Source organism: Conger conger, chromosome 5 (assembly GCF_963514075.1).
Source record: "Conger conger chromosome 5, fConCon1.1, whole genome shotgun sequence".
In the NCBI taxonomy this organism is placed as follows: domain Eukaryota; kingdom Metazoa; phylum Chordata; class Actinopteri; order Anguilliformes; family Congridae; genus Conger; species Conger conger.
Window position 1 is genome coordinate 64,180,860 of NC_083764.1, and position 25,442 is coordinate 64,206,301.

Consider the following 25,442-nt stretch of genomic DNA (forward strand, 5'->3'; position numbering starts at 1 on the left):
AAAAAAATCTTTGAATCCTTTATTTTAAAAAGGATGCCCTGGGAGAAATGCCAGTGGGAACCGTTGCAAGTGGGACGAGAGAGAGACCCAGAGAGAAAAGCCCCTGGAGCTGTTTTTGGGTTAAGGGTCTTGTTCAAGGGCCCAATGGCAGGGTTGTTTTTTTGATTTTAGGGATGCAACTCTACAGTTACCAGTCAAATATTCTACCACTAGGCTACTCTGCCACCCAAAGTACAAACACTGGTCATGTGGATTAAAGGAGAACACTTTGGACTGTCATCCCTGAACAGGGTTCATATGCAACAAACATAGGCATTCACTATTTTAACACATTTTCATGTTATTAAACTGACTTTCCTAAATACTATATAGAATATAAGCACCTAGAATCCTTTCTCCCATGTCATCTCCTTATCATGTGTGTGCTCCCTCATAAGACACAAAAAGGCTCAAAAGACTCAATATTCCCACACTGAGCAACACAATACTGCATGGCTGCTCTCCTGTGTCCGTTGTGTCAGGATACGATCCTGTATGGTCACATTAATACAGTATTAAAACACGTAGCTGACGGATCACACACAAGCGTCACTGGTATAGATGCTACTTTGTATGAGCCTTCCGATGTCTCTGCGGAACCCTTAACTTCATTAAGTTCTTTCCACATTGGGTGCAGTGGTAGAGGCGTCATCCTGTATGAGTTCTCTGGTGTGTGATCGGGTGCAATGACGAAACCCTTCCCACACTGGGAGCAGTGGTATGGCCGATCCCCTGTAGATAGATACTTTATTCATCCCAAGGGAAATTTTAGGCATCCAGTATCTTATACATACACACATATACACACATATCTCACACACATAAAGATCAAAATCACTCACAGAAAAGTAAGAAGTAAAGAGTATGTGAAGTGATTACAAAGGTCTAGTAGGGACTGGCCCTGTGATATATTGACCATGATAAGGTGCTATGGTAGATTGTACTTTTGCACTACCACCATTGCACAAAAATAAACCGTAAACAGTAAACAGTACAGGGATTTACTCAGTGCAAGTTGTGCTTGTTGTTAAGTATGACTACGGGCATACAATGAGTCTGAACATAAGAATTGCTTAACAAAGAATAATAATATAATTTAAGCATAAAAGAGCTTCAGAAGGTCAAATAAAATTATAAAGGTACAGCATGTAGAAAAGTCAACGGGTAAAAGTGAGGATTACAGTTCAGATTGTGTAGAGGGCTAATATAGGCTGTTAGGACAGTCAGACAGATAATGGATAGAGGATGGTAGACAAAGGTGATGTGGTGGAAGGAGCAGAAAGAGACTCATGCTGAAAAGTCCAATTCTCTCCTCCCGTTTTGTGTGATGTTGTATAACTGAATGACCCATGGAACAAAGGACCTTCTTAACCTGTCTGTTGAGCATGTCAGAGACAGGAGTCTGCTGCTGAAGATGCTCTTCTGTCTGTTACGCGTGTTATATAGTGGGTGGCGGTCATTGTCCAGGATTGCCAGCGTCCTGTTCAGTGTCCTTTTCTCTGCGTATGGATCCATGTGTGGGCTATCAATACTGATTTTGTTTTGAAGTTCTTCTCACACTGGGAACAGTGGTATGGCCATTCTCCTGGATGACTTTGCATGTGGATTGTCAATTGTGATTTTGAAATGAAGCTCTTTTCACACTGGGAGCAGTAGTATGGCCCTTCCCCTGTGTGAGTTAGCTGGTGGACTTTCAGTCCTGTTTTAGATCAGAATTTTTTCCAACACTGGGAGCAGTGGTACGGGCATTCCACCGTATATGCCTTCTTGTGTGAAGTGACAATTCTGATTTTGATTTTAAGTTCTTCCCACACTGGGAGCAGCGGTATAGCCACTCCCCTATACGGCTTTGTGTGTGGACTGTCAATTCATATTCAGATTTGAAGCTCTTTTCACAGTGGGCGCAGTGGTATGGGCATTCCACCAAATGCCTTTGTGTGTGGAGTATCAATCCTTTTTTTGATTTGAAGCTCTTTCCACACTGGGAGCAGTGGTATGGGCATTCTCCTGTGTGGGTTTGCTGGTGTCTGGTCAGGTGCGAGGACGTGCCAAAGATCTTCCCACACTGGGAGCAGTGGTATGGCCGTTCCCCTGTGTGAGTTTGCCAGTGGACTGTCAATCCTATTTTTGATTTTAAGTTCTTCCCACACTGGGAGCAGTGGTATGGCCGTTCCCCTGAATGGCTTTTTGTGTGGATTTTCAATTCTGATTTTGATTTGAAGTTCTTCTCACACTGGGAACAACGGTATGGTCGTTCCCCGCTATGCGTTCGTGTGTGGACTGTCAAATTTGTCTTTGATTTGAAGTTCCTCCCACACTGGGAGCATTGGTAGGGGCATTCCCCTGTATGTGTTCGTGTGTGGACTGTCAATTCTGATTTTGCTTTGAAGTTCTTCCCACAGTGGGAACAGTAGTGTGGTCGTTCCCCGGTATGCATTCGTGTGTGGATTGTCAAATCGGATTTTGATTTGAAGCTCCACTCACACTGGGAACAGTGGTAGGGGCGTTCCCCCGTATGCGTTCGTGTGTGGACTATCAATCCTTTTTTTGATTTGAAGCTCTTTCCACAATGGGAGCAGTGGTATGGGCATTCTCCTGTATGGGTTCGCTGGTGTGTGGTCAGGTGTGATGAAGAGACAAAACTCTTCCCACACTGGGAGCAGAGGTACGGCCGTTTCCCTGTATGTGTTCGTGTGTGGACAATCAATACTGATTTTGTTTTAAAGTTCTTCCCACACTGGGAGCAGAGGTATGGCCGCCCCTCTATGTGGGTTTTCTGGTGGACTGTCAGTCGTGACTTGGTTAGGAAGCTCTTCCCACACTGGGGGCATTTGTGGGCCCCTGAAGTGCCTGTGTGGGACTGTGTTGGGATGGGCAGTATCTCAGGGGCTTTGGAGCACTGCGGTGTTCTGCTGTTTGATGGGTTCTCAGCTCCACTTCTTCCAGACACCACAGTCTCTCTGAGCTGCCCTGCATGAACCTTTTCCAAGTGCTGGTGAAGATTCACTTCCTCTGTGTGAACAAATGGGCACTGAGAGCAGGCAAAGACCTCAGACGATGCCTCAACAGTTTGTCCTGAGGAGAGAGAAGGTGCACATGAAATATTAAGCCTATAGTAAATGGAGATGCAAGATGGCTTTGATAAATATCACTCAACTAGAGAAAAAAACATGTGTACACCTGTGTGCTCGCCCTCCTCAACCATGGTCAGATAAATTACAACATAGCTTTTCTTCAAGTTGAAAAAACAAAGGCTGGAAATAGAAATGCCTGTTCTTTGAGAAAATTATTGGAAGGGATCTTAACCTGTGTTCTGGTTCCTTGGGGAGATGACTGTACGGTTATGGGAGGCTTCAAGAGAGAGCCTGTTCAAGACAAATGAAGGCACATTATATAGTTGTGTTGGTAGACAAATAACAGCGACATCCAGGGCTCATTCCAATCACTTATTTTTCTCATCTCTTTTCTTCTTGCTCTTTTATCTAGTCCTAGCTCCACCCATTGGGAGATGTCAGCTAAGTGACCAAAGTTAACTATCCAAACACTGCTTACCTAGCCAACTAAAAATACGGATACACAAAGCAAGTCACAGAGATAACAATTAAGGTTCACAGGGAGGTAGGGAGGGATGGGGAGAGGTGCTGCTTGAAGAGGTGTGTCTTCAGCTTGCGCTTGAAGGTGGGGAGAGATTCTATAGTTCTGACCTCAACGATTTCCTGGTAAGGAGCAAGTAAAAGAAAAAAGAGGAGAAAAATAATCAATTGGAATGAGCCCCCAAGTCCAGATCACCACACTTACCCATTCTCTGATGAAGCCGACTCGCGTTTCCTGGTAAAGGGACGTGGTGACTCTGAATGACCTGTTATTCCTATCACCACTCTTGGCTGATTCAGCTGGCAGGCAGTGACCAGATTGGACACCTCCTCCATGTCCTGTTGACCATATTCTGATTTCACTCCATTCTTCTCAAAATTCTGACAGGATAGGTAATCTACACCCTTCCCCTTCTGTTCATCCCTTGCTTTTTGTTGCGCTCTCCAAAGTCCCTTATCATCCATCACACCATCTTCTCTCTCCATTTTCACACTCTGCCCCTCCTCACATTCCTCCACTTCCTCCTTCATGTTGGACAGTCTGTCTTGTTCCTCCTGGGTCATCTCAGATAAAGTCTTCCACTCTGTCCTCTCTTCTATGTCGTCACTTCTGTTGAGTCTTGCTTTTGGCTCCACCCCTGTGTAGTCTGTGCTTCCAGTCATAGATTCAGCCTTCACGTCTCCACTTGATAAGGTTGGGCTTAAACATCTCATAGAGTCTGGCAAGGATTTGGATTGGCTGTTGCAGTGAGTCAACTTGGTGGAATCCACCACTCTTGTAATTGGGGGGTGGGACAGAGAGACCAGCTTACACTCTTCCATGAAGGTAACAGTGGCTAAAAGAGAATAAAAAAAGAATGTTTAATGCTCCACATGTGAATATTGAAAAAAAGATATAGCAATTACTTAATAGAAAATGTCTTACGACTCAGGTTCCAGTTTGCCAGTACACACCCAGATGCCACAATATTTTATGTGGTGAATTCATAAAAGCAAGCAATGGCAATATACAATATACAAAGGCAGCTTTAGTTTATTTCTGTGTATGTTGTCCGTCTCATTTTTATTGGAGGGAGCAGTGGTATGGCCATTCCCCTATATGCCTACATGTGTGGAGTTTTTGTTTTGAAGCTCTTTTCACACTGGGAGCAGTGGTATGGCCACTCCCCTGTATGGATTTGCTGGTGTTTTGTTAGTCGGATCAGAAACTCTTCCCACACTGGGGGCATTTGTGGGCCCCTGAAGTGCCGGGGTGGGACTGTGTTGGGATGGGGAGTGTCTCAGGGGATTTGGAGCACTGAGGTGTTCTGCTGTTGGATGGGTTCTCACCTCCACTCCTTCCAGAGACCAGAGTCTCTCTGAGCTCCTCTGCGTGAACCTTTTTTAAGTGCTGGTGAAGTTTAACTTCCTCTGTGTGAACAAACGGGCACTGAGAGCAGGCAAAGACCTCAGACGATGCCTCAACAGTTTGTCCTGAGGAGAGAGAAGATGCAAGATGGCTTTGATAAATATCTCTCAACTGGAGAAGAAGAAAAAAAACGTGTAAATCTGTATACTCGCCATCCTTTTCCGTGGTCAGATAAATTACAACACAGCATTTCTTCTAGCTGAAAAAACTAAGGCTGGAAATAGAAATGCCTGTTCTGAAAATGATCAGAAGGGATCTTAACCTGTGTCCTGGTTCCTTCGGGAGACATCTGTAGGGTGATGGGAGGCTTCAAGACAGAGCCTGTTCAAGACAAATGAAGGCACATTATACACTTGCGTAAGGTTGGTAGAAAAAGAACAGCGACACCCAGGGTTCATTCCAATCACTTATTTTCTTATCACATTTCTTTTTTCTTGCTCTTTTATCTACTCCTAGCTCCACCCATCAGGAGAGGCTCGGAAGAATGGGGAAATCAAGAAAATGTGAATTGGGCAAATAGAATGTCCTTGCTCCTTCAAACGTCAGTCCAAAGCCACGTCAGCTACAGACATGGCAAATAGGGAGAGGTGGATCCACAGGTCAATAATTTATATGTCAGGCTTTCTGGAAAAATACTTCTGCAAAGGTTGTGCAGATGTTTTCTTTGTCAAAGGAAAGATTGGGAGTTTCTAACTTCAACTTCTAGCTCCTAGAAGGAACATTTATCAGGTTGGAATGTCTGTAGAGATGGTGGACCTCAATCGATTTCCTGGTCAGAAGCAAGTAAAAGAAAAAAGAGGACAAAAAGAATCAATTGGAATGAGCCCCCAAGTCCAGATCACCACACTCACCCATTCTCTGATGAAGCTGACTGGCGTTTCCTGGCAAAGGGACGTGGTGACTCTGAATTACCTGTTATTCTGCGAATCAGCACTCTTGGCTGATTCAGCAGGCAGGCAGTGACCAGATTGGACACCTCCTCCATGTCCTGTTGACCGTATTCTGATTTCACTCCATTCTTCTCAAAATTCTGACAGGATAGATAAGCTACACCCTTCACCTTCTGTTCATCCCTTGCTTTTTCTTGCTCCCTCCCGAGTCCCTTGTCAACCATCACACCATCTTCTCTCTCCATTTTCACACTCTGCCTCTCCTCACATTCCTCCACTTCCTCCTTCATGTTGGATAGTCTGTCTTGTTCCTCCTGGGTCATCTCGGATAAAGTCTTCCACTCTGTCCTCTCTTCTATGTCGTCACTTCTGTTGAGTCTTGCCTTTGGCTCCACCCCTGTGTAGTCTGTGCTTCCAGTCATAGATTCAGCCTTCATGTCTCCACTTGATAAGGTTGGGCTTAAACATCTCATAGAGTCTGGCAAGGATTTGGATTGGCTGTTGCAGTGAGTCAACTTGGTGGAATCCACCACTCTTGTAATGGGGGGGTGGGACAGGGAGGCCAGCTTACACTCTTCCATGAAGGTAACAGTGGCTACAAGAGAATAAAGAAATTCATGTTTAATGCCCCAGATGAGAATTTTGAAACAAGGTATAGCAATTACTTCATGGAAAATGTCTTACAAGTAAGATTTGAGTGCACACAGGGAGGCACACAGCAATAGAAAATCTGGGCAGTCTCTTGCCTTACAACCAAAATCTTTCTTTACTTGCAGATAGGGGTCGGCAACCCTGGTCCTGGAGAGGCGAAGGGTATGCTAGTTTTTGTTTTTGCATTAAAATCAGCAACCGATTCAGACCCAAGAAACAAGGTGAGATGTGTTGATTGATCAATGAAAGTTGATTACATAGTTAAGTGCTGACTAACAACAAAAGCCATTACACCCTGTGGCTCTCCAGAATCTGGGTTTCTGACCCCTGGTTTTAAGATTTTAAAATTTTTCTCTCCTTGAGAAATCATGAAACAGGAAATGGCATCATACAGAAGTTTCTTTGTGACTCCCAAGCAGTGGTAAATGGTCAGTCAGTCTCTGATAAATGTTTTTTATTTACCCGTAACTGGTATACTATGTTGCTAAATCTTACTGGTCATACTGGTCAATGCCAAAAATTCATTCAATTCTCATGCAGTTTTTTTTTTTTTTACCTGGAATATTTACTTGTTACTGGGTGGTAATAAATGCAAAACAATAAATATTTTGAAAATGAATCTGTTATCCTGTATGACATTTGTGACTGATGATCTGGAATTTTGTTCCTACCTCAGAAATACTTGTAAATACGAGACAATTGGTGAATGGGGCAAGTTCTCTTAAATCACTTGTATGAGCGATTGAAAGACAAATCAGTTTGTACGTGCGATTCTTGCTTAAGGCCCAATGATTACAAATAAGGGATATAAGATTTCCATCCTTTCATGAAGAAAAATAGAAACTATACACCAATACGTGCAGACTCACACATTTGGATTCAGTAAACCATTCAATTCCAGAAAATGTTACCAATGTTAAATTTTTTTTTTTACTCACCAATTCAGTTAACTTTGGCCATATTATTAATTACTGTGGTAGAAAAACTACCCCAGTCTGGGCCAGATGGACTGGGTGTTCCCTCCACATTTGCTGAAAACTTAGACATATAGACATACCTGCAAGTGGGTTTATTGTATATGACTCTAGAGTAACATACAAGAACCTGTGCTGGTCTGCGCAGGCCAATAAATACAGTTTCTCACGCAAAAGCAAAAAAGACTGAGCTATCATGTTCCCCCAACTCCTCCTGTTGTGGAGCTTAAACTCAATTTCACCCACTGGCTTACATTACCTTTCTCAGCACTTTTCTCATTTCTGCCCAAAACTTCTACCAATATTTACACATCTCCCAATCTCTTTTAGAAAACAAAGTGGTTACCTTGCACTTCCTCTGCTAGTTATATTAATGCCTTGCACATGACGTATGTGGTTACAAGAAGACTGTGGCTGGATTGTAATATTGTAGACAGTACAAGTGGATATGCCTTGGGCCTGTTCAAAATTGTTTTATAATATAATATAATATATTAGTACCATGCTCTTATTGTGGTAAGACTGCATGTTCCTCTTTACCCCTCCCTCCACAACATTTTTTTCTAACACAGGAACATACAGAAACATACAGAAATACATTTTGAAAGTACACATACACTTGAAAGTATTTAAAAGGTAAAAGATAAACACAGATGTACATTTATAAGTGAATTACTAATAATCACCTCTATTGCACTGGCCTGTGTTCAGCTTGCACTCTCACGGAGAACAAAACATACCATATTACACAACAAGGTAATTTACTTTAGAACTCAGTTCTTTTTTATACGCATTTACTCATTAAGGCCTGTCAATTATTATAGTTAACGATTAACTTTGACTTCTATCAGTGCTTGGGACCTAGTCCCAGAGAGTTAGTATTACTACTAATCACTCTCTAACACACTCAGCGCTTGGGAGCCAGTCACCAGAGTGTTAGTGAATCTGGGGGTGATTCGTATTTTAATCAACCCCAGAGTGATGGACCCGTCGGCCCCAAGTCAAACGAGGTACCTTTTACTGATTTACTATGGTCTCATCTGAGTGTTTTTTTATTTTTAGGATTGCGTATTGGTTACCCCACACATAAACGTCTCAGAATTGGACCGGATACCATCGTCCTTCCCCATAGGCGATTGCTTACAATCCCTTCGTGGGGTGGGTTTTTCGGTTCAAGGGACTCTAATCCCTCGGCAGTGTACACTGTCTGTCCGCGTCACGGACTACAGTATTTTAACATTTCACCGGTGAGCATCGTCTGATGAAATCGATCCCAGTAAAAACAACAATAGCTATACTTGAGTTTAACTTCCATATTTATTTGGCTCTCAGAAATAGTAAGACTCTTATACACACGTTTCCAGAAGGGGGGGCTTTACCATAACAAAAAGACATGGAAGCTGGCCACGAACATTTATCAGTATTTTGTCTCCTGAATACCCCTTTTTGACCTTGCTGTAAGACCAGAATGTGCTAGCTACCCCCTTCTAGGAGAAGCAGAGACAAAGGCTGTCTGTCTGCTGGGAGACAGAGAAAGACTCATAGTAAGCACTAAATTCATAAAGTGGTCTCATAGTAATAAGGATAAAAAATAAATGGTTATTTTTACACATTTTTTACACAATGTCAACTAAGAATCAATTTAGAAAATTACCCTTACAAGAGATACACTTGAAAGTATTTCTAAGGTAAAAGATCAATACAGTACACTTATTAAAGGAGAATTATTAATACAGAGCTCTCCTTAAGAAATTTAACTTGTAATTTTATTAAACTTGCATGAGAAAAAAAACTGCTTTATATCCTGCACTTTTTATGGTGCTACCAATAAAATCAAAGGTTAGATGTTTTATAATAGTGCAGTTGGAAACATGTATATGAAAATATTGTCGGCAGATAAAAATAAAAATAAATTCGTTAAAAAACCCCACTAAACTCGGGTCGGAACCTTACGTCAAAACTAGTTTCTTGCAAATCCTTCCGGGTCAGGAGCAAGGAAAATAAAATAACAGAAGGAAAATAAACGATTATAATCTAGGAATGTGCCCAAAACCAAAGATTTTACATGATCGGAAAACGCAGAACCGTCTTTCCCGATTGTTATTTTTTGTCTGCACAGCGAGGTTAGCACACATGCGCACGCATACTTAGCAAGCTAGGTGACGTAAAAATACTCACCAACTATAATTTATCATTATCGAATTCGACTCTGAATACAACTACCTAGTTTGTTAACATAACATGTTACCTCATCAACCTTTGCTCATTAACATTATGCCTACTGCATAACGTTATCTTCGCTGCTAACACTACTACTTCACGATAGGCTCAGAATGGCTCGCTTCTGACTAATCTGATTAAAACTTGATTTTCGTTGGCTTGTCAAAACAATTAGCGACGGGCTGTGTAATTGTGCTGTGTCCGTCAATACGAACCACGCATAGGAATATGTATTATTTCGTGTTTCTAGAAATAACCCGTTTCGCTAACTGTTTTGGTAAAACTCCGCTGGCCTTCACTAATTCTGTGAGCGACTATTGTCTAATATTAGTAATAAAGTATCAGTACGGACGTTTCAGACCCGTCACAGGTAGCTACGTTTTGTCAAACACCCCACAAGAAGTGGTGTCACACACACTGATACGCACCCCTGATATCGCTCTCGACAGTTAAACGCGTCCCGTTGACCCAGTGCTCAGTCCAGGAACGGGTGTGTATTGAACCGAGTCACATCAATGACGCAAATACCAAATTGGAGTAAAATGTCAAAATAAAAGTTTATTGCCGAGACGTCTGGGGTGAAAGGAAGGAAACCACAGAAATGCAATAGAATGAAATTATATTGTAGAGTGGCAGGGTTCCATGACGAAACTGGAAACACGAGCACAAGGAGACTGGTTTCAACTGATTTTGAAATGAAGCTCTTTTCACACTGGGAGCAGTAGTATGGCCCTTCCCCTGTGTGAGTTAGTTGGTGGATTTTCAGTCCTGTTTTTGATCTGAATTTTTTCCAACACTGGGAGCAGTGGTATGGGCATTCCACCGTATATGCCTTCTTGTGTGAAGTGACAATTCTGATTTTGATTTTAAGTTCTTCCCACACTGGGAGCAGCGGTATAGCCACTCCCCTATACGGCTTTGTGTGTGGACTGTCAATTCATATTCAGATTTGAAGCTCTTTTCACAGTGGGAGCAGTGGTATGGGCATTCCACCAAATGCCTTTGTGTGTGGAGTATCAATCCTTTTTTGGATTTGAAGCTCTTTCCACACTGGGAGCAGTGGTATGGGCATTCTCCTGTGTGAATTTGCTGGTGATATGTGAATCCAGATCTTGACTTGTAGTTCTTTCCACACTGGGAGCACTGGTATGGCCGTTCCCCTGTATGGATTAGTTGGTGTCTGCTCAGGTGCGACGATGAGAGATAGCTCTTCCCACACTGGGAGCAGTGGTATGGGCGTTCCCCTGAATGGATTTTTGTGTGGATTTTCAATTCTGATTTTGATTTGAAGTTCTTCTCACACTGGGAACAACGGTATGGCCGTTCCCCGCTATGCGTTCGTGTATGGACTGTCAAATTTGTCTTTGACTTGAAGTTCCTCCCACACTGGGAGCATTGATAGGGGCATTCCCCCGTATGTGTTCGTGTGTGGACTGTCAATTCTGATTTTGCTTTGAAGTTCCTCCCACACTGGGAGCATTGGTAGGGGCATTCCCCCGTATGTGTTCGTGTGTGGACTGTCAATTCTGATTTTGCTTTGAAGTTCTTCCCACAGTGGGAACAGTGGTAGGGGCGTTCCCCCGTATGCGTTCGTGTGTGGACTATCAATCCTTTTTTTGATTTGAAGCTCTTTCCACACTGGGAGCAGTGGTATGGGCATTCTCCTGTATGGGTTCGCTGGTGTGTCGTCAGGTGTGATGGCGAAACAAAACTCTTCCCACACTGGGAGCAGAGGTATGGCAGTTTCCCTGTATGTGTTCGTGTGTGGACAATCAATCCTGATTTTGTTTTGAAGTTCTTCCCACACTGGGAGCAGAGGTATGGCCGCCCCTCTGTGTGGGTTTTCTGGTGGACTGTTAGTCGTGACTTGGTTAGGAAGCTCTTCCCACACTGGGGGCATTTGTGGGCCCCTGAAGTGCCTGTGTGGGACTGTGTTGGGATGGGCAGTGTCTCAGGGGCTTTGGAGCACTGCGGTGTTCTGCTGTTTGATGGGTTCTCGGCTCCACTTCTTCCAGACACCACAGTCTCTCTGAGCTGCTCTGCATGAACCTTTTCCAAGTGCTGGTGAAGATTCACTTCCTCTGTGTGAACAAATGGGCACTGAGAGCAGGCAAAGACCTCAGACGATGCCTCAACAGTTTGTCCTGAGGAGAGAGAAGGTGCACATGAAATATTAAGCCTATAGGAAATGGAGATGCAAGATGGCTTTGATAAATATCACTCAACTAGAGAAAAAAACATGTGTACACCTGTGTGCTCGCCCTCCTCAACCATGGTCAGATAAATTACAACATAGCTTTTCTTCTAGTTGAAAAAACAAAGGCTGGAAATAGAAATGCCTGTTCTTTGAGAAAATAATTGGAAGGGATCTTAACCTGTGTTCTGGTTCCTTGGGGAGATGACTGTACGGTTATGGGAGGCTTCAAGAGAGAGCCTGTTCAAAACAAATGAAGGCACATTATATAGTTGTGTTGGTAGACAAATAACAGCGACACCCAGGGCTCATTCCAATCACTTATTTTTCTCATCTCTTTTCTTCTTCTTGCTCTTTTATCTACTCCTAGCTCCACCCATTGGGAGATGTCAGCTACAGATGTGGCAGATAGGTGGAGAGGTGGATCCACAAGTCAATAATTTTTCCGTCAGGCTTTCTGGAAAAATACTTCTGCAAAGGATGCGCTGATGTTTTCTTTCTCAGAGCAAAGTTGGGAGTTTCTAACTTGTACTTCTACCTCCTAGAAGGAGCATTTATCAGGTTGGAATGTCTGTAGAGATGGTGGGCCTCAATCGATTTCCTGGTAAGGAGCAAGTAAAAGAAAAAAGAGGAGAAAAATAATCAATTGGAATGAGCCCCCAAGTCCAAATCACCACACTTACCCATTCTCTGATGAAGCCGACTGGCGTTTCCTGGCAAAGGGACGTGGTGACTCTGAATGACCTGTTATTCCTATCACCACTCTTGGCTGATTCAGCAGGCAGGCAGTGACCAGATTGGACACCTCCTCCATGTCCTGTTGACCATATTCTGATTTCACTCCATTCTTCTCAAAATTCTGACAGGATAGATAATCTACACCCTTCCCCTTCTGTTCATCCCTTGCTTTTTGTTGCTCTCTCCCAAGTCCCTTATCATCCATCACACCATCTTCTCTCTCCATTTTCACACTCTGCCCCTCCTCACATTCCTCCACTTCCTCCTTCATGTTGGACAGTCTGTCTTCCTCCTGGGTCATCACAGATAAAGTCTTCCACTCTGTCCTCTCTTCTATGTCGTCACTTCTGTTGAGTCTTGCCTTTGGCTCCACCCCTGTGTAGTCTGTGCTTCCAGTCATAGATTCAGCCTTCATGTCTCCACTTGATGAGGTTGGGCTTAAACATCTCATATAGTCAGGCAAGGATTCTGATTGGCTGTTGCAGTGAGTCAACTTGGTGGAATCCACCACTCTTGTAATGGGGGGGTGGGACAGAGAGGCCAGCTTACACTCTTCCATGAAGGTAACGGTGGCTAAAAGAGAATAAAAAAAGAATGTTTAATGCTCCACATGTGAATATTGAAAACAAGATATAGCAATTACTTAATAGAAAATGTCTTACGACTCAGGTTCCAGTTTGCCAGTACACAACCAGATGCCACAATATTTTATGTGGTGAATTCATAAAAGCAAGCAATGGCAATATACAATATACAAAGACAGCTTTAGTTTATTTCTGTGTATGTTGTCCGTCTCATTTTTATTGGAGGGAGCAGTGGTATGGCCATTCCCCCATATGCCTACATGTGTGGAGTTTTTGTTTTGAAGCTCTTTTCACACTGGGAGCAGTGGTATGGCCACTCCCCTGTATGGATTTGCTGGTGTTTTGTTAGTCGAGTTCGCTGGTGTCTGGTCAGGTGCGAGGACGAGCCAAAGATCTTCCCACACTGGGAGCAGTGGTGTGGCCGTTCCCCTGTGTGAGTTTGCCGGTGGACTGTCAATCCTATTTTTGATTTTAAGTTCTTCCCACACTGGGAGCAGTGGTATAGCCGTTCCCCTGAATGGCTTTTTGTGTGGATTGTCAATTCTGATTTTGATTTGAAGTTCTTCTCACATTGGGAACAACGGTATGGTCGTTCCCCGCTATGCGTTCGTGTGTGGACTGTCAAATTTGTCTTTGAATTGAAGTTCCTCCCACACTGGGAGCATTGGTAGGGGCATTCCCCCGTATGCGTTTGTGTGTGGACTATCAATCCTTTTTTTGATTTGAAGCTCTTTCCACACTGGGAGCAGTGGTATGGGCATTCTCCTGTATGGGTTCGCTGGTGTGTCGTCAGGTGTGATGGCGAGACAAAACTCTTCCCACACTGGGAGCAGAGGTATGGCAGTTTCCCTGTATGTGTTCGTGTGTGGACAATCAATCCTGATTTTGTTTTGAAGTTCTTCCCACACTGGGAGCAGAGGTATGGCCGCCCCTCTGTGTGGGTTTTCTGGTGGACTGTCAGTCGTGACTTGGTTAGGAAGCTCTTCCCACACTGGGGGCATTTGTGGGCCCCTGAAGTGCAGAGGTGGGAACGTGTTGGGATGGGGAGTGTCTCAGGGGATTTGGAGCACTGAGGTGTTCTGCTGTTGGATGGGTTCTCACCTCCACTCCTTCCAGAGACCAGAGTCTCTCTGAGCTTGTCTGCGTGAACCTTTTTTAAGTGCTGGTGAAGTTTAACTTCCTCTGTGTGAACAAACGGGCACTGAGAGCAGGCAAAGACCTCAGACGGTGCTTCAACAGTTTGTCCTGAGGAGAGAGAAGATGCAAGATGGCTTTGATAAATATCTCTCAACTGGAGAAGAAAAAAAAAAAGTGTAAATCTGTATACTCGCCATCCTTTTCCGTGGTCAGATAAATTACAACACAGAATTTCTTCTAGCTGAAAAAACTAAGGCTGGAAATAGAAATGCCTGTTCTGAAAATGATCAGAAGGGATCTTAACCTGTGTCCTGGTTCCTTCGGGAGACATCTGTAGGGTGATGGGAGGCTTCAAGACAGAGCCTGTTCAAGACAAATGAAGGCACATTATATACTTGCGTAAGGTTGGTAGAAAAAGAATAGCGACACCCAGGGTTCATTCCAATCACTTATTTTCTTATCACATTTCTTTTTTCTTGCTCTTTTATCTACTCCTAGCTCCACCCATCAGGAGAGGCTCAGAAGAATGGGGAAATCAAGAAAATGTGAATTGGGCAAATACAATGCCCTTGCTCCTTCAAACGTCAGTCCAAAGCCACGTCAGCTACAGACATGGCAAATAGGGAGAGGTGGATCCACAGGTCAATAATTTATATGTCAGGCTTTCTGGAAAAATACTTCTGCAAAGGTTGTGCAGATGTTTTCTTTGTCAAAGGAAAGATTGGGAGTTTCTAACTTCAACTTCTAGCTCCTAGAAGGAACATTTATCAGGTTGGAATGTCTGTAGAGATGGTGGACCTCAATCGATTTCCTGGTCAGAAGCAAGTAAAAGAAAAAAGAGGACAAAAATAATCATTTGGAATGAGCCCCCAAGTCCAGATCACCACACTTACCCATTCTCTGATGAAGCTGACTGGTGTTTCCTGGCAAAGGGACGTAGTGACTCTGAATTACCTGTTATTCTGCGAATCAGCACTCTTGGCTGATTCAGCAGGCAGGCAGTGACCAGATTGGACACCTCCTCCATGTCCTGTTGACCGTATTCTGATTTCACTCCATTCTTCTCAAAATTCTGACAGGATAGATAAGCTACACCCTTCACCTTCTGTTCATCCCTTGCTTTTTCTTGCTCCCTCCCGAGTCCCTTGTCAACCATCACACCATCTTCTCTCTCCATTTTCACACTCTGCCTCTCCTCACATTCCTCCACTTCCTCCTTCATGTTGGATAGTCTGTCTTGTTCCTCCTGGGTAATCTCAGATAAAGTCTTCCACTCTGTCCTCTCTTCTATGTCGTCACTTCTGTTGAGTCTTGCCTTTGGCTCCACCCCTGTGTAGTCTGTGCTTCCAGTCATAGATTCAGCCTTCATGTCTCCACTTGATAAGGTTGGGCTTAAACATCTCATACAGTCAGGCAAGGATTCTGATTGGCTGTTGCAGTGAGTCAACTTGGTGGAATCCACCACTCTTGTAATGGGGGGGTGGGACAGGGAGGCCAGCTTACACTCTTCCATGAAGGTAACAGTGGCTACAAGAGAATAAAGAAATTCATGTTTAATGCCCCAGATGAGAATTTTGAAACAAGGTATAGCAATTACTTCATGGAAAATGTCTTACAAGTAAGATTTGAGTGCACACAGGGAGGCACACAGCAATAGAAAATCTGGGCAGTCTCTTGCCTTACAACCAAAATCTTTCTTTACTTGCAGATAGGGGTCGGCAACCCTGGTCCTGGAGAGGCGAAGGGTATGCTAGTTTTTGTTTTTGCATTAAAATCAGCAACCGATTCAGACCCAAGAAACAAGGTGAGATGTGTTGATTGATCAATGAAAGTTGATTACATAGTTAAGTGCTGACTAACAACAAAAGCCATTACACCCTGTGGCTCTCCAGAATCTGGGTTTCTGACCCCTGGTTTTAATATTTTAAAATTTTTCTCTCCTTGAGAAATCATGAAACAGGAAATGGCATCATACAGAAGTTTCTTTGTGACTCCCAAGCAGTGGTAAATGGTCAGTCAGTCTCTGATAAATGTTTTTTATTTACCCGTAACTGGTATACTATGTTGCTAAATCTTACTGGTCATACTGGTCAATGCCAAAAATTCATTCAATTCTCATGCAGTTTTTTTTTATTTTTTTACCTGGAATATTTACTCGTTACTGGGTGGTAATAAATGCAAAACAATAAATATTTTGAAAATGAATCTGTTATCCTGTATGGCATTTGTGACTGATGATCTGGATTTTGTTCCTACCTCAGAAATACGAGACAATTGGTGAATGGGGCAAGTTCTCTTAAATCACTTGTATGAGCGATTGAAAGACAAATCAGTTTGTACGTGCGATTCTTCCTTAAGGCTCTTAATGATTACAAATAAGGGATATAAGATTTCCATCCTTTCCTGAAGAAAAATAGAAACCATACACCAATAAGTGCAGACTCACACATTTGGATTCAGTAAACCATTCAATTCCAGAAAATGTTACCAATGTTTCTTTTTTTTTTTTTACTCACCAATTCAGTTAACTTTGGCCATATTATGAATTACTTTGGTAGAAAAACTACCCCAGTCTGGGCCAGATGGACTGGGTGTTCCCTCCACATTTGCTGAAAACTTAGACATATAGACATACCTGCAAGTGGTTTTATTGTATATGACTCTAGAGTAACATACAAGAACCTGTGCTGGTCTGCGCAGGCCAATAAATACAGTTTCTCACGCAAAAGCAAAAAAGACTGAGCTATCATGTTCCCCCAACTGTTGTGGAGCTTAAACTCAATTTCACCCACTGGCTTACATCACCTTTCTCAGCACTTTTCTCATTTCTGCCCAAATCTTCTACCAATATTTACACATCTCCCAATCTCTTTTAGAAAACAAAGTGGTTACCTTGCACTTCCTCTGCTAGTTATATTAATGCCTTGCACATGACGTATGTGGTTACAAGAAGATTGTGGCTGGATTGTAATATTGTAGACAGTATAAGTGGATATGCCTTGGGCCTGTTCAAAATTGTTTTATAATATAATATAATATAATATATTAGTACCATGCTCTTATTGTGGTAAGACTGCATGTTCCTCTTTACCCCTCCCTCCACATCATGTTTTTCTAACACAGGAACATACAGAAACATACAGAAATACATTTTGAAAGTACACATACACTTGAAAGTATTTAAAAGGTAAAAGATAAACACAGATGTACATTTATATGTACATATTATTAGTGAATTACTAATAATCACCTCTATTGCACTGGCCTGTGTTCAGCTTGCACTCTCACGGAGAACAAAACATACCATATTACACAACAAGGTAATTTACTTTAGAACTCAGTTCTTTTTTATACGCATTTACTCAGTAAGGCCTGTCAATTATTATAGTTAACGATTAACTTTGACTTCTATCAGTGCTTGGGACCTAGTCCCAGAGAGTTAGTATTACTACTAATCACTCTCTAACACACTCAGCGCTTGGGAGCCAGTCACCAGAGTGTTAGTGAGAGCATACCGGCTCTCGTATTTGAATCAACCCCAGAGTGATGGACCCGTCGGCCCCAAGTCAAACGAGGTACCTTTTACTGATTTACTATGGTCTCATCTGAGTGTTTTTTTATTTTTAGGATTGCGTATTGGTTACCCCACACATAAACGTCTCAGAATTGGACCGGATACCATCGTCCTTCCCCATAGGCGATTGCTTACAATCCCTTCGTGGGGTGGGTTTTTCGGTTCAAGGGACTCTAATCCCTCGGCAGTGTACACTGTCTGTCCGCGTCACGGACTACAGTATTTTAACATTTCACAGGTGAGCATCGTCTGATGAAATCGATCCCAGTAAAAACAACAATAGCTATACTTGAGTTTAACTTCCATATTTATTTGGCTCTCAGAAATAGTAAGACTCTTATACACACGTTTCCAGAAGGGGGGGCTTTACCATAACAAAAAGACATGGAAGCTGGCCACGAACATTTATCAGTATTTTGTCTCCTGAATACCCCTTTTTGACCTTGCTGTAAGACCAGAATGTGCTAGCTACCCCCTTCTAGGAGAAGCAGAGACAAAGGCTGTCTGTCTGCTGGGAGACAGAGAAAGACTCATAGTAAGCACTAAATTCATAAAGTGGTCTCATAGTAATAAGGATAAAAAATAAATGGTTATTTTTACACATTTTTTACACAATGTCAACTAAGAATCAATTTAGAAAATTACCCTCACAAGAGATACACTTGAAAGTATTTCTAAGGTAAAATATCAATACAGTACACTTATTAAAGGATAATTATTAATACAGAGCTCTCCTTAAGAAATTTAACTTCCACATTACCTTGTAATTTTATGAAACTTGCATGAGAAAAAAAACTGCTTCATATCCTGCACTTTTTATGGTGCTACCAATAAAATCAAAGGTTAGATGTTTTATAATAGTGCGGTTGTGGAGTCAATAGGCATTAAAATGGAAACATGTATATGAAAATATTGTCGGCAGATAAAAAAATAAAAATAAATTCGTTAAAAAGAAACACTAGACTCGGGTCGGAACCTTAAGTCAAAACTAGTTTCTTGCAAATCCTTCCGGGTCAGGAGCAAGGAAAATAAAAAAACAGAAGGAAAATAAACGATTATAATCTAGGAATGTGCCCTAAACGAAAGATCTTACATGATCGGAAAATGCAGAACTGTCTTTCCCGATTGTTATTTTTTGTTCGCAGAGCGAGAAGTGAGCACACATGCGCAGTAGTGCTTTTCAGCGGCCAATAACAATAGCGACAAGTAATAGGACTTACCAAGCTAGCTGACGTAAAAAACTCACCAACTATAATTTATCATTATCGAATTACAACTACCTAGTTTGTTAACATAACATGTTACCTCATCAACCTTTGCTCATTAACATTATGCCTACTGCATAACGTTATCTTCGCTGCTAACACTACTACTTCACGATAGGCTCAGAATGGCTCGCTTCTGACTAATCTGATTAAAACTTGATTTTCGTTGGCTTGTCAAAACAATTAGCGACGGGCTGTGTAATTGTGCTGTGTCCGTCAATACGAACCACGCATAGGAATATGTATTATTTCGTGTTTCTAGAAATAACCCGTTTCGCTAACTGTTTTGGTAAAACTCCGCTGGCCTTCCCTAATTCTGTGAACGACTATTGTCTAATATTAGTAATAAAGTATCAGTACGGACGTTTCAGACCCGTCACTCGTAGCTACGTTTTGTCAAACACCCCACAAAAAGTGGTGTCACACACACTGATACGCACCCCTGATATCGCTCTCGACACAGTTAAACGCGTCCCGTTGATCCAGTGCTCAGTCCAGGAACGGGTGTGTATTGAAGCGAGTCACATCAATGACGCAAATACCAAATTGGAGTAAAATGTCTAAATAAAAGTTTATTGCCGAGACGTCTGGGGTGAAAGGAAGGAAACCACAGAAATGCAATAGAATGAAATTATATTGTAGCGTGGCAGGGTTCCATGACGAAACTGGAAACACGAGCACAAGGAGACTGGTTTCAACTCAGCAAAACAAAGAATCACTTCTGCATTGGTGCCCGAGATAGCCCCCCAGCAGCCCCCCACACCCCACACAGGGCAACAACATTTGTTCAAACAATGCAAATGTTTTATTTAACATAAACATCTAGCTAACTTAAACAGCCGCATTACATTTAGTTGGCAACAATGCTTATTTACATTACAAATTGTCTCTCGCCAACCCGGAACTGTGTGCCCGCAGTTTGTGAGTCCACACCCCCAGATGCCACAATATTTTATGTGGTGAATTAATAAAAGCAAGTGATGCCAATATACTGTGACACTGAGAACAAATACAGCTTTAGTTTATTCCTGTGTATGTTGTCCATCTCATTTTTTATTGGAGGGAGGTATAGAGGGAATACTTCAGTTTTGTATTAAGTAATGAAGGAAGGAAGGGGAAAAAGGTAAAAAAAGTCTGGCAAGTGAGAGTAGTCAAGTGGCCCGGTTGTGTTTTTGTTGTTGGGGGGATTGTTGATATCCTGATCAGAGAGGATTGGGTTTTTTTTTTCTTAGAGACGAGTGCAAGCCTTCATGTCTCCATTAGACAGTTTAAATTGGGATTTATAGCTATAGGAGAGGACCAAGAACTGAGCACTGAGGGACTCCAGTTTGTAGGGGGTGTGGGTCAGAGACTGAGCCCCTCCAAGACACCTGGTAGGAACGACCAGAGAGGTAGGAAGAAAACCACGTGAGTACAGATCCTGTGACACCCATCCCAGTCAGCCATGAGAGCAGAATCTCATGGTTGACTGTATCGAAGGAGGCCAACAGGTCAAGGAAGACAAGGACCTTTTCCATTTAAGGACCTTTTCCACTCTGGGTGGTGTGGTGGTGTGGCCGCTCCCCTGAACTGGTTCGCTTGTGTCTGGTCAGTGTCGATGACGAGCCAAAGATCTTCCCACACCGGGAGCAGTGGTATGGACGTTCCCCCGTATGAGTTAACTTGTGGACTGTCAATCCTATTTTTGATTTTAAGTTCTTCCCACACTGGGAGCATTGGTATGGCCGTTCCCCTGTATGGGTTCGCTGGTGTCTGGTCAGGAGCGATGACGAGACCAAGCTCTTCGCACACTGGGAGCAGTGGTATGGCCGCTCCCCTGTATGCCTTTGTGTGTGGATTGTTAATCCAGATTTGTTTTTGTAGCTCTTTCATTTCACACTGGGAGCAATGATATAGCCGCCCCTCTGTGTGGTTTTTTTGGTGGACTGTCAGTCGTGACTTGGATAGGAAGCTCTTTCCACACTGGGAGCAGTGGTATGGACGTTCCCCTGTATGGGTTTGCTGGTGTCTGGTCAGGACCGATGACGAGACAAAGCTCTTCGCACACTGGGAGCAGTGGTATGGCCGCTCCCCTGTATGCCTTCGTGTGTGGATTGTTAAAACTCTTTAGGCGCCAAAGGTTTTTTCCTAAAATGCTTGATTTTGACATCTAAATTTCAAAAGGCTAGAGCTTAAAAGTTATAAGAGATAGAGACTTACTGTAAATGAGAGAAATATTAAGGATGACCCAAAGTTTATGTAGCGAGTAAATTTACCCTAATTTATCTAATTTGCATATGATGATGTCATATGATGGCAGCCATTTTGGATTATAGAATTTTCATGAAATTTCATGTTTTAATGATTAAATGCAGTACTTTTTACTTTTTTTTTTTTTTCAAAATAAAATTGCCCCTCACCATCTATGTGGTATATTGTACAATAATAAATGGTCAGGGAAACAGTAAATAGTAAAACAACAGTGTCAATCATTACTAATAAATGGCAGAAAAACGAATGCATGTAAGTAGTAAGCTGGTCTTTTGCCTGTAGAGGTCTAATGTATGCCTATCCATCCAGGTGGCACTGTTTGTAGTTTTTCATGGTGTGGTACCTCTCATTGCAAGGTACAGCGCAAAGACCCACCCCACACTGCCTACACCTGCAATTTGTCTGACGCCGGCCTTTAGGGCGGGTCCGATCAGAACAAACTGCACAATCTGGGAAACTATCAACCTTGTAGAGAAAGTGACGTTCAGTGAGTCTCTGTGGCATTTCTCCCAATGGGCGCTTTCTCCCTTTATTGCTCTCTTTCCTGGAGTACCCTTCCAGTAAAGCAGTGATGACATCCTGCACAAAGACCTTCAAGGGCTTGCGAGGAGCAGCAGTGCAGCTGCAGTAAATTATATGAGCATTCACCATGCTCATACTTAGAATGGCATTGAAAATTCTATTATACCATTTCCTTGACCGGTGGGGAAAGAGGTAGGTCTTCATTCTCTGATCTGCTGTGTCAACACCCCCCATGAATGAATTGTAGTCATCAACACACACAGGCCTATTTATCTCTCTATACCCACCATCAGCGTGTTTGGTCCCGATACGTTTCCGGACACATGTGTTTCCATGGAGTGTAGAGAGCATTGTGACACGCTTTGTATCATGCCACGCACAAGCCAACTTTTTTCCATTCCTCATGAAGACTGGATCATCTCCCTTGCTCAAAGGTAACTCGTCTCGGGTAAGGCCCTTTGGCATCCCTTTCCTTTTACTGCTGACAGTCCCACACAAACCAGTATCATTGTTTGCCAGCTCATCTGCTATGGCTGGTGAGGTGTAATAACTGTCCATGTACACCTCGTGCCCTTTCCCTGTGTACTGGGCCATCAGCTCACGGACAATAAGGTGTGTGGCACCAAATTCAGTATGCTCACTACTTTGTCCGGTGTACATGGACCACTGTAGCACATAGCCTGACTTGGCTTCACTCAGAACAAATACTTTGTAGCCATATTTGTCTGGTTTGTTGGGATTGTACTGTTTTAGGGTTGACCTTCCTTTGAATGCAATGGTCATTTCATCCAGTGACAGCTGCTTACATGGACCATACACTGCTGAAAACTGTGGGATGATCAAATCAATAATTGGGCGTATTTTGAACAGCCTATCATAGCCTGGCTGGCCCCTCCCAACATACGTCTCATTATTGGCAAAATGAAGGAAAGACAATATCATTTCAAATCTATTCCTGGACATCACCCTGCCAAATCCAGGTGTTGCTGTTGGCCAATATTCTGCCCAATAGTCTTCCAACTCTGATTTTTCAACCAAACTCATGCTCAAATGCAGAGATAGGAAGGCTTTCATTTCACTAACTGTTACATCATACCACTGGTGAAATCTGGAGTGTGGCGTGAGTTGATGGGAGGCTAAAAACTGATGGGCATAACGATTTGTTTCAGTTGCTAACAAATTCCAGAAATTATCAGAGAGAAAGAGTGACAGAAACTCTAGGGGCGAATTGGCATTGGAGAGTTCTCTGTCCCCTCGATATCCCATTGGGTCATCAAAGTGCTTTATCCAATTTTGATAGTCCTCCTCATTGGTCAAGTACGTAAAGCCTGCATTTGCATCGCTATTTATAAAACGCATGTTAGCTCTGCCACGTCCCACACCCCGTCTGCCGCCCCTACGTCCAAAACCACGTTTACCGGTACCACCCACTCGTTTCGAGGAGTGAGCATTAGCATGGCTCTGGCTACTGTTATCGCGACCCATGCCTTCCCCTCGCCTCCCCCCAGCTCTCCTATGAACACTTCGACCTCGTCTGACATGCCCAGTGGTGTTAGACAAAGGGTCCAAGTTACTGGCCGCGCGTTCGCGGACACTTTGGGAAGGCACACGATGCCTTCGTGTGTGGATTGTTAATCCAGATTTGTTTTTGTAGCTCTTTTCACACTGGGAGCAATGATATAGCCGCCCCTCTGTGTGGTTTTTCTGGTGGACTGTCAGTCGTGACTTGGATAGGAAGCTCTTTCCACACTGGGAGCGGTGGTATGGCCGCTCCCCTGTATGCCTTCGTGCGTGGACTGTCAATCCAGATTTGTTTTTGAAGCTCTTTTCACACTGGGAGCAGTGGTATGGCCGTCCCTCTGTGTGGTTTTTCTGGTGGATTGTCAGTCGTGACTTGATTAAGAAGCTCTTCCCACACTGGGGGCATTTGTGGGCACCTGAAGTGCCTGTGTGGGACTGTGTTGGGATGGGGAGTGTCTCAGAGGCTTTAGAGCACTGAGGTGTTCTGCTGTTGGATGGGTTCTCAGCTTCACTTCTTTCAGACACCAGAGTCTCTCTGAGCTCCTCTGCATGGACATTTTCCAAGTGCTGGTGAAGATTCACTTCCTCTGTGTGAACAAATGGGCACTGGGAACAGACAAAGACCTCAGATGATGCCTCAACCATTTGTCCTGAGGAGAGAGAAGATGCATACATCAAATAGTACGCCTAGAGGAAATGGAGATACAAGACTTGGATAAATATCACTCAACTCAAGAAAAAAAACAAACATGTACATCTGTGTACTTGCTCCTTGTCCTTGGTCAGATAAATGACTACACAGCATTTCTTACAGATGAAAAAACAAATGCTGGAAATAGAAATGCCTGTTCTCTGAGAAAATGATCAGAAGGGATCTTCACCTGTGTACTGTTTCCTTGGGAAGACGACTGTAGGGTTATAGGAGGCTTCAAGACAGAGCCTGTTCAAGACAAATGAAGGCACATTATATAGTTGTCTAAGGTTGGCAGAGAAAGAACAGCTACACCCAGGGCTTATTCCAATTGTAAATTTTTCTGATCTCTTTTATTTTATTTGCACTTATACCTAGCTCCACCCATCAAGATAGGCAAGGAAAAATTGCAAGACAAAATAAGATGGGGAGATCGATACAATGTCCTTGCTCGTTCAAACATCAGTTCAAAGCCACGTAAGCTAAGAGCAAAGATTGGGAGATTCTAACTTCTACTTCTAGCTCCTGGAAGGAACAATTATCAGACTGTACTGTCCGTGGAGATGATGGACCTCAATCGATTTCCTGGTCAGAAGCAAGTTAAAGGAAAAAGAGGAGAAAAATAATCAATTGGAATGAGCCCAGATCACCACACTTACCCATTCTCTGATGAAGCCGACTGGTGTTTCTGCGGTCTTGCCAGCTGGCCAATCATCTTTCTCTTCCAAGTCATGACCTGGTCCATCTGACTCAGTGAACACTTTCCCTTAATTGGTGCGAGATCCTGCCATCTCTGTCGAGATGTCACTCCCTGGCCTTCTTTCCCGGTGAAGGGATATAGTGACTCAGGAATTGAATTCCCTGTTATTTTTATTCTGCAAATCACCACTCTTGGCTGATTCAGCAGGCAGGCAGTGACCAGATTGGACACCTCCTCCATGCCCTGTTGACCGTATTCTGATTTCACTCCAATCAAAAATTTGTGAGTCTGACAGGTTAGATAAGCTCCACCCTTCCCCTTCTGTTCATCCCTTGGTTTTTCTTGCTCTCTCCTGAGTCCCTTGTCATCCATCACACCATCTTCTCTCTCCATTTTCACACTCTGCCTCTCCTCACATTCCTCTACTTCCTCCTTCATGTTGGATAGTCTGTCTTTTTCCTCCTGGGTCATCTCATATAAAGTCTTCCACT

At 43.1% G+C, this 25,442-nt stretch overlaps 2 protein-coding genes across 5 annotated transcripts; both read right to left on the bottom strand.

The window, feature by feature from the left end:
• LOC133129031 (zinc finger protein 615-like) lies at positions 1-10,190 on the bottom strand. The gene is made up of 7 exons (XM_061242836.1): positions 9,734-10,190; positions 5,892-6,525; positions 5,303-5,361; positions 4,962-5,105; positions 3,838-4,468; positions 3,346-3,404; positions 1-3,114 (listed from the first exon to the last, which is right to left on the bottom strand). Exons 2-7 carry the CDS (start codon positions 6,509-6,511, stop codon positions 1,733-1,735), a joined length of 2,895 nt encoding a protein of 964 aa, XP_061098820.1. The 5' UTR covers positions 6,512-6,525; positions 9,734-10,190; the 3' UTR covers positions 1-1,732.
• A 190-nt stretch (positions 10,191-10,380) lies between these two features.
• On the bottom strand, positions 10,381-19,796 carry LOC133128799 (zinc finger protein 615-like). Of its 4 annotated transcripts, XM_061242593.1 has the most exons (8): positions 18,763-19,137; positions 17,481-17,542; positions 15,322-15,955; positions 14,733-14,791; positions 14,393-14,536; positions 12,653-13,280; positions 12,151-12,209; positions 10,381-11,919 (listed from the first exon to the last, which is right to left on the bottom strand). In XM_061242593.1, the coding sequence occupies exons 3-8, from the start codon at positions 15,939-15,941 to the stop codon at positions 10,538-10,540; spliced, it is 2,892 nt and encodes a 963-aa protein (XP_061098577.1). In that variant the 5' UTR covers positions 15,942-15,955; positions 17,481-17,542; positions 18,763-19,137; the 3' UTR covers positions 10,381-10,537. The 4 variants fall into 4 exon arrangements, with proteins under 4 accessions (XP_061098577.1, XP_061098575.1, XP_061098576.1 ...); XM_061242591.1 differs by lacking the exons at positions 17,481-17,542; positions 18,763-19,137 and adding an exon at positions 19,708-19,796; XM_061242592.1 differs by lacking the exon at positions 17,481-17,542.
• Between the last annotated feature and the right edge of the window lie 5,646 nt (positions 19,797-25,442).

What these genes read in the sequence shown, in the direction of transcription:
- LOC133129031 (XM_061242836.1), bottom strand. Translation starts at nt 6,511, where the DNA reads ATGGAAGAGTGTAAGCTGGCCTCCCTGTCCCACCCCCCCATTACAAGA. An exon ending in CCGAAGGAACCAGGACACAG is followed by an intron (nt 5,106 to 5,302) that starts GTTAAGATCCCT and finishes CTCTCTCCTCAG; the next exon opens with GACAAACTGTTGAGGCATCG. An exon ending in GGTCTCTGGAAGGAGTGGAG is followed by an intron (nt 4,469 to 4,961) that starts GTGAGAACCCAT and finishes ATTCTCTTTTAG; the next exon opens with CCACTGTTACCTTCATGGAA.
- LOC133128799 (XM_061242591.1), bottom strand. Translation starts at nt 15,941, where the DNA reads ATGGAAGAGTGTAAGCTGGCCTCCCTGTCCCACCCCCCCATTACAAGA. An exon ending in CCGAAGGAACCAGGACACAG is followed by an intron (nt 14,537 to 14,732) that starts GTTAAGATCCCT and finishes CTCTCTCCTCAG; the next exon opens with GACAAACTGTTGAAGCACCG. An exon ending in TCGGCTTCATCAGAGAATGG is followed by an intron (nt 12,210 to 12,652) that starts GTAAGTGTGGTG and finishes TGTTTTGAACAG; the next exon opens with GCTCTCTCTTGAAGCCTCCC.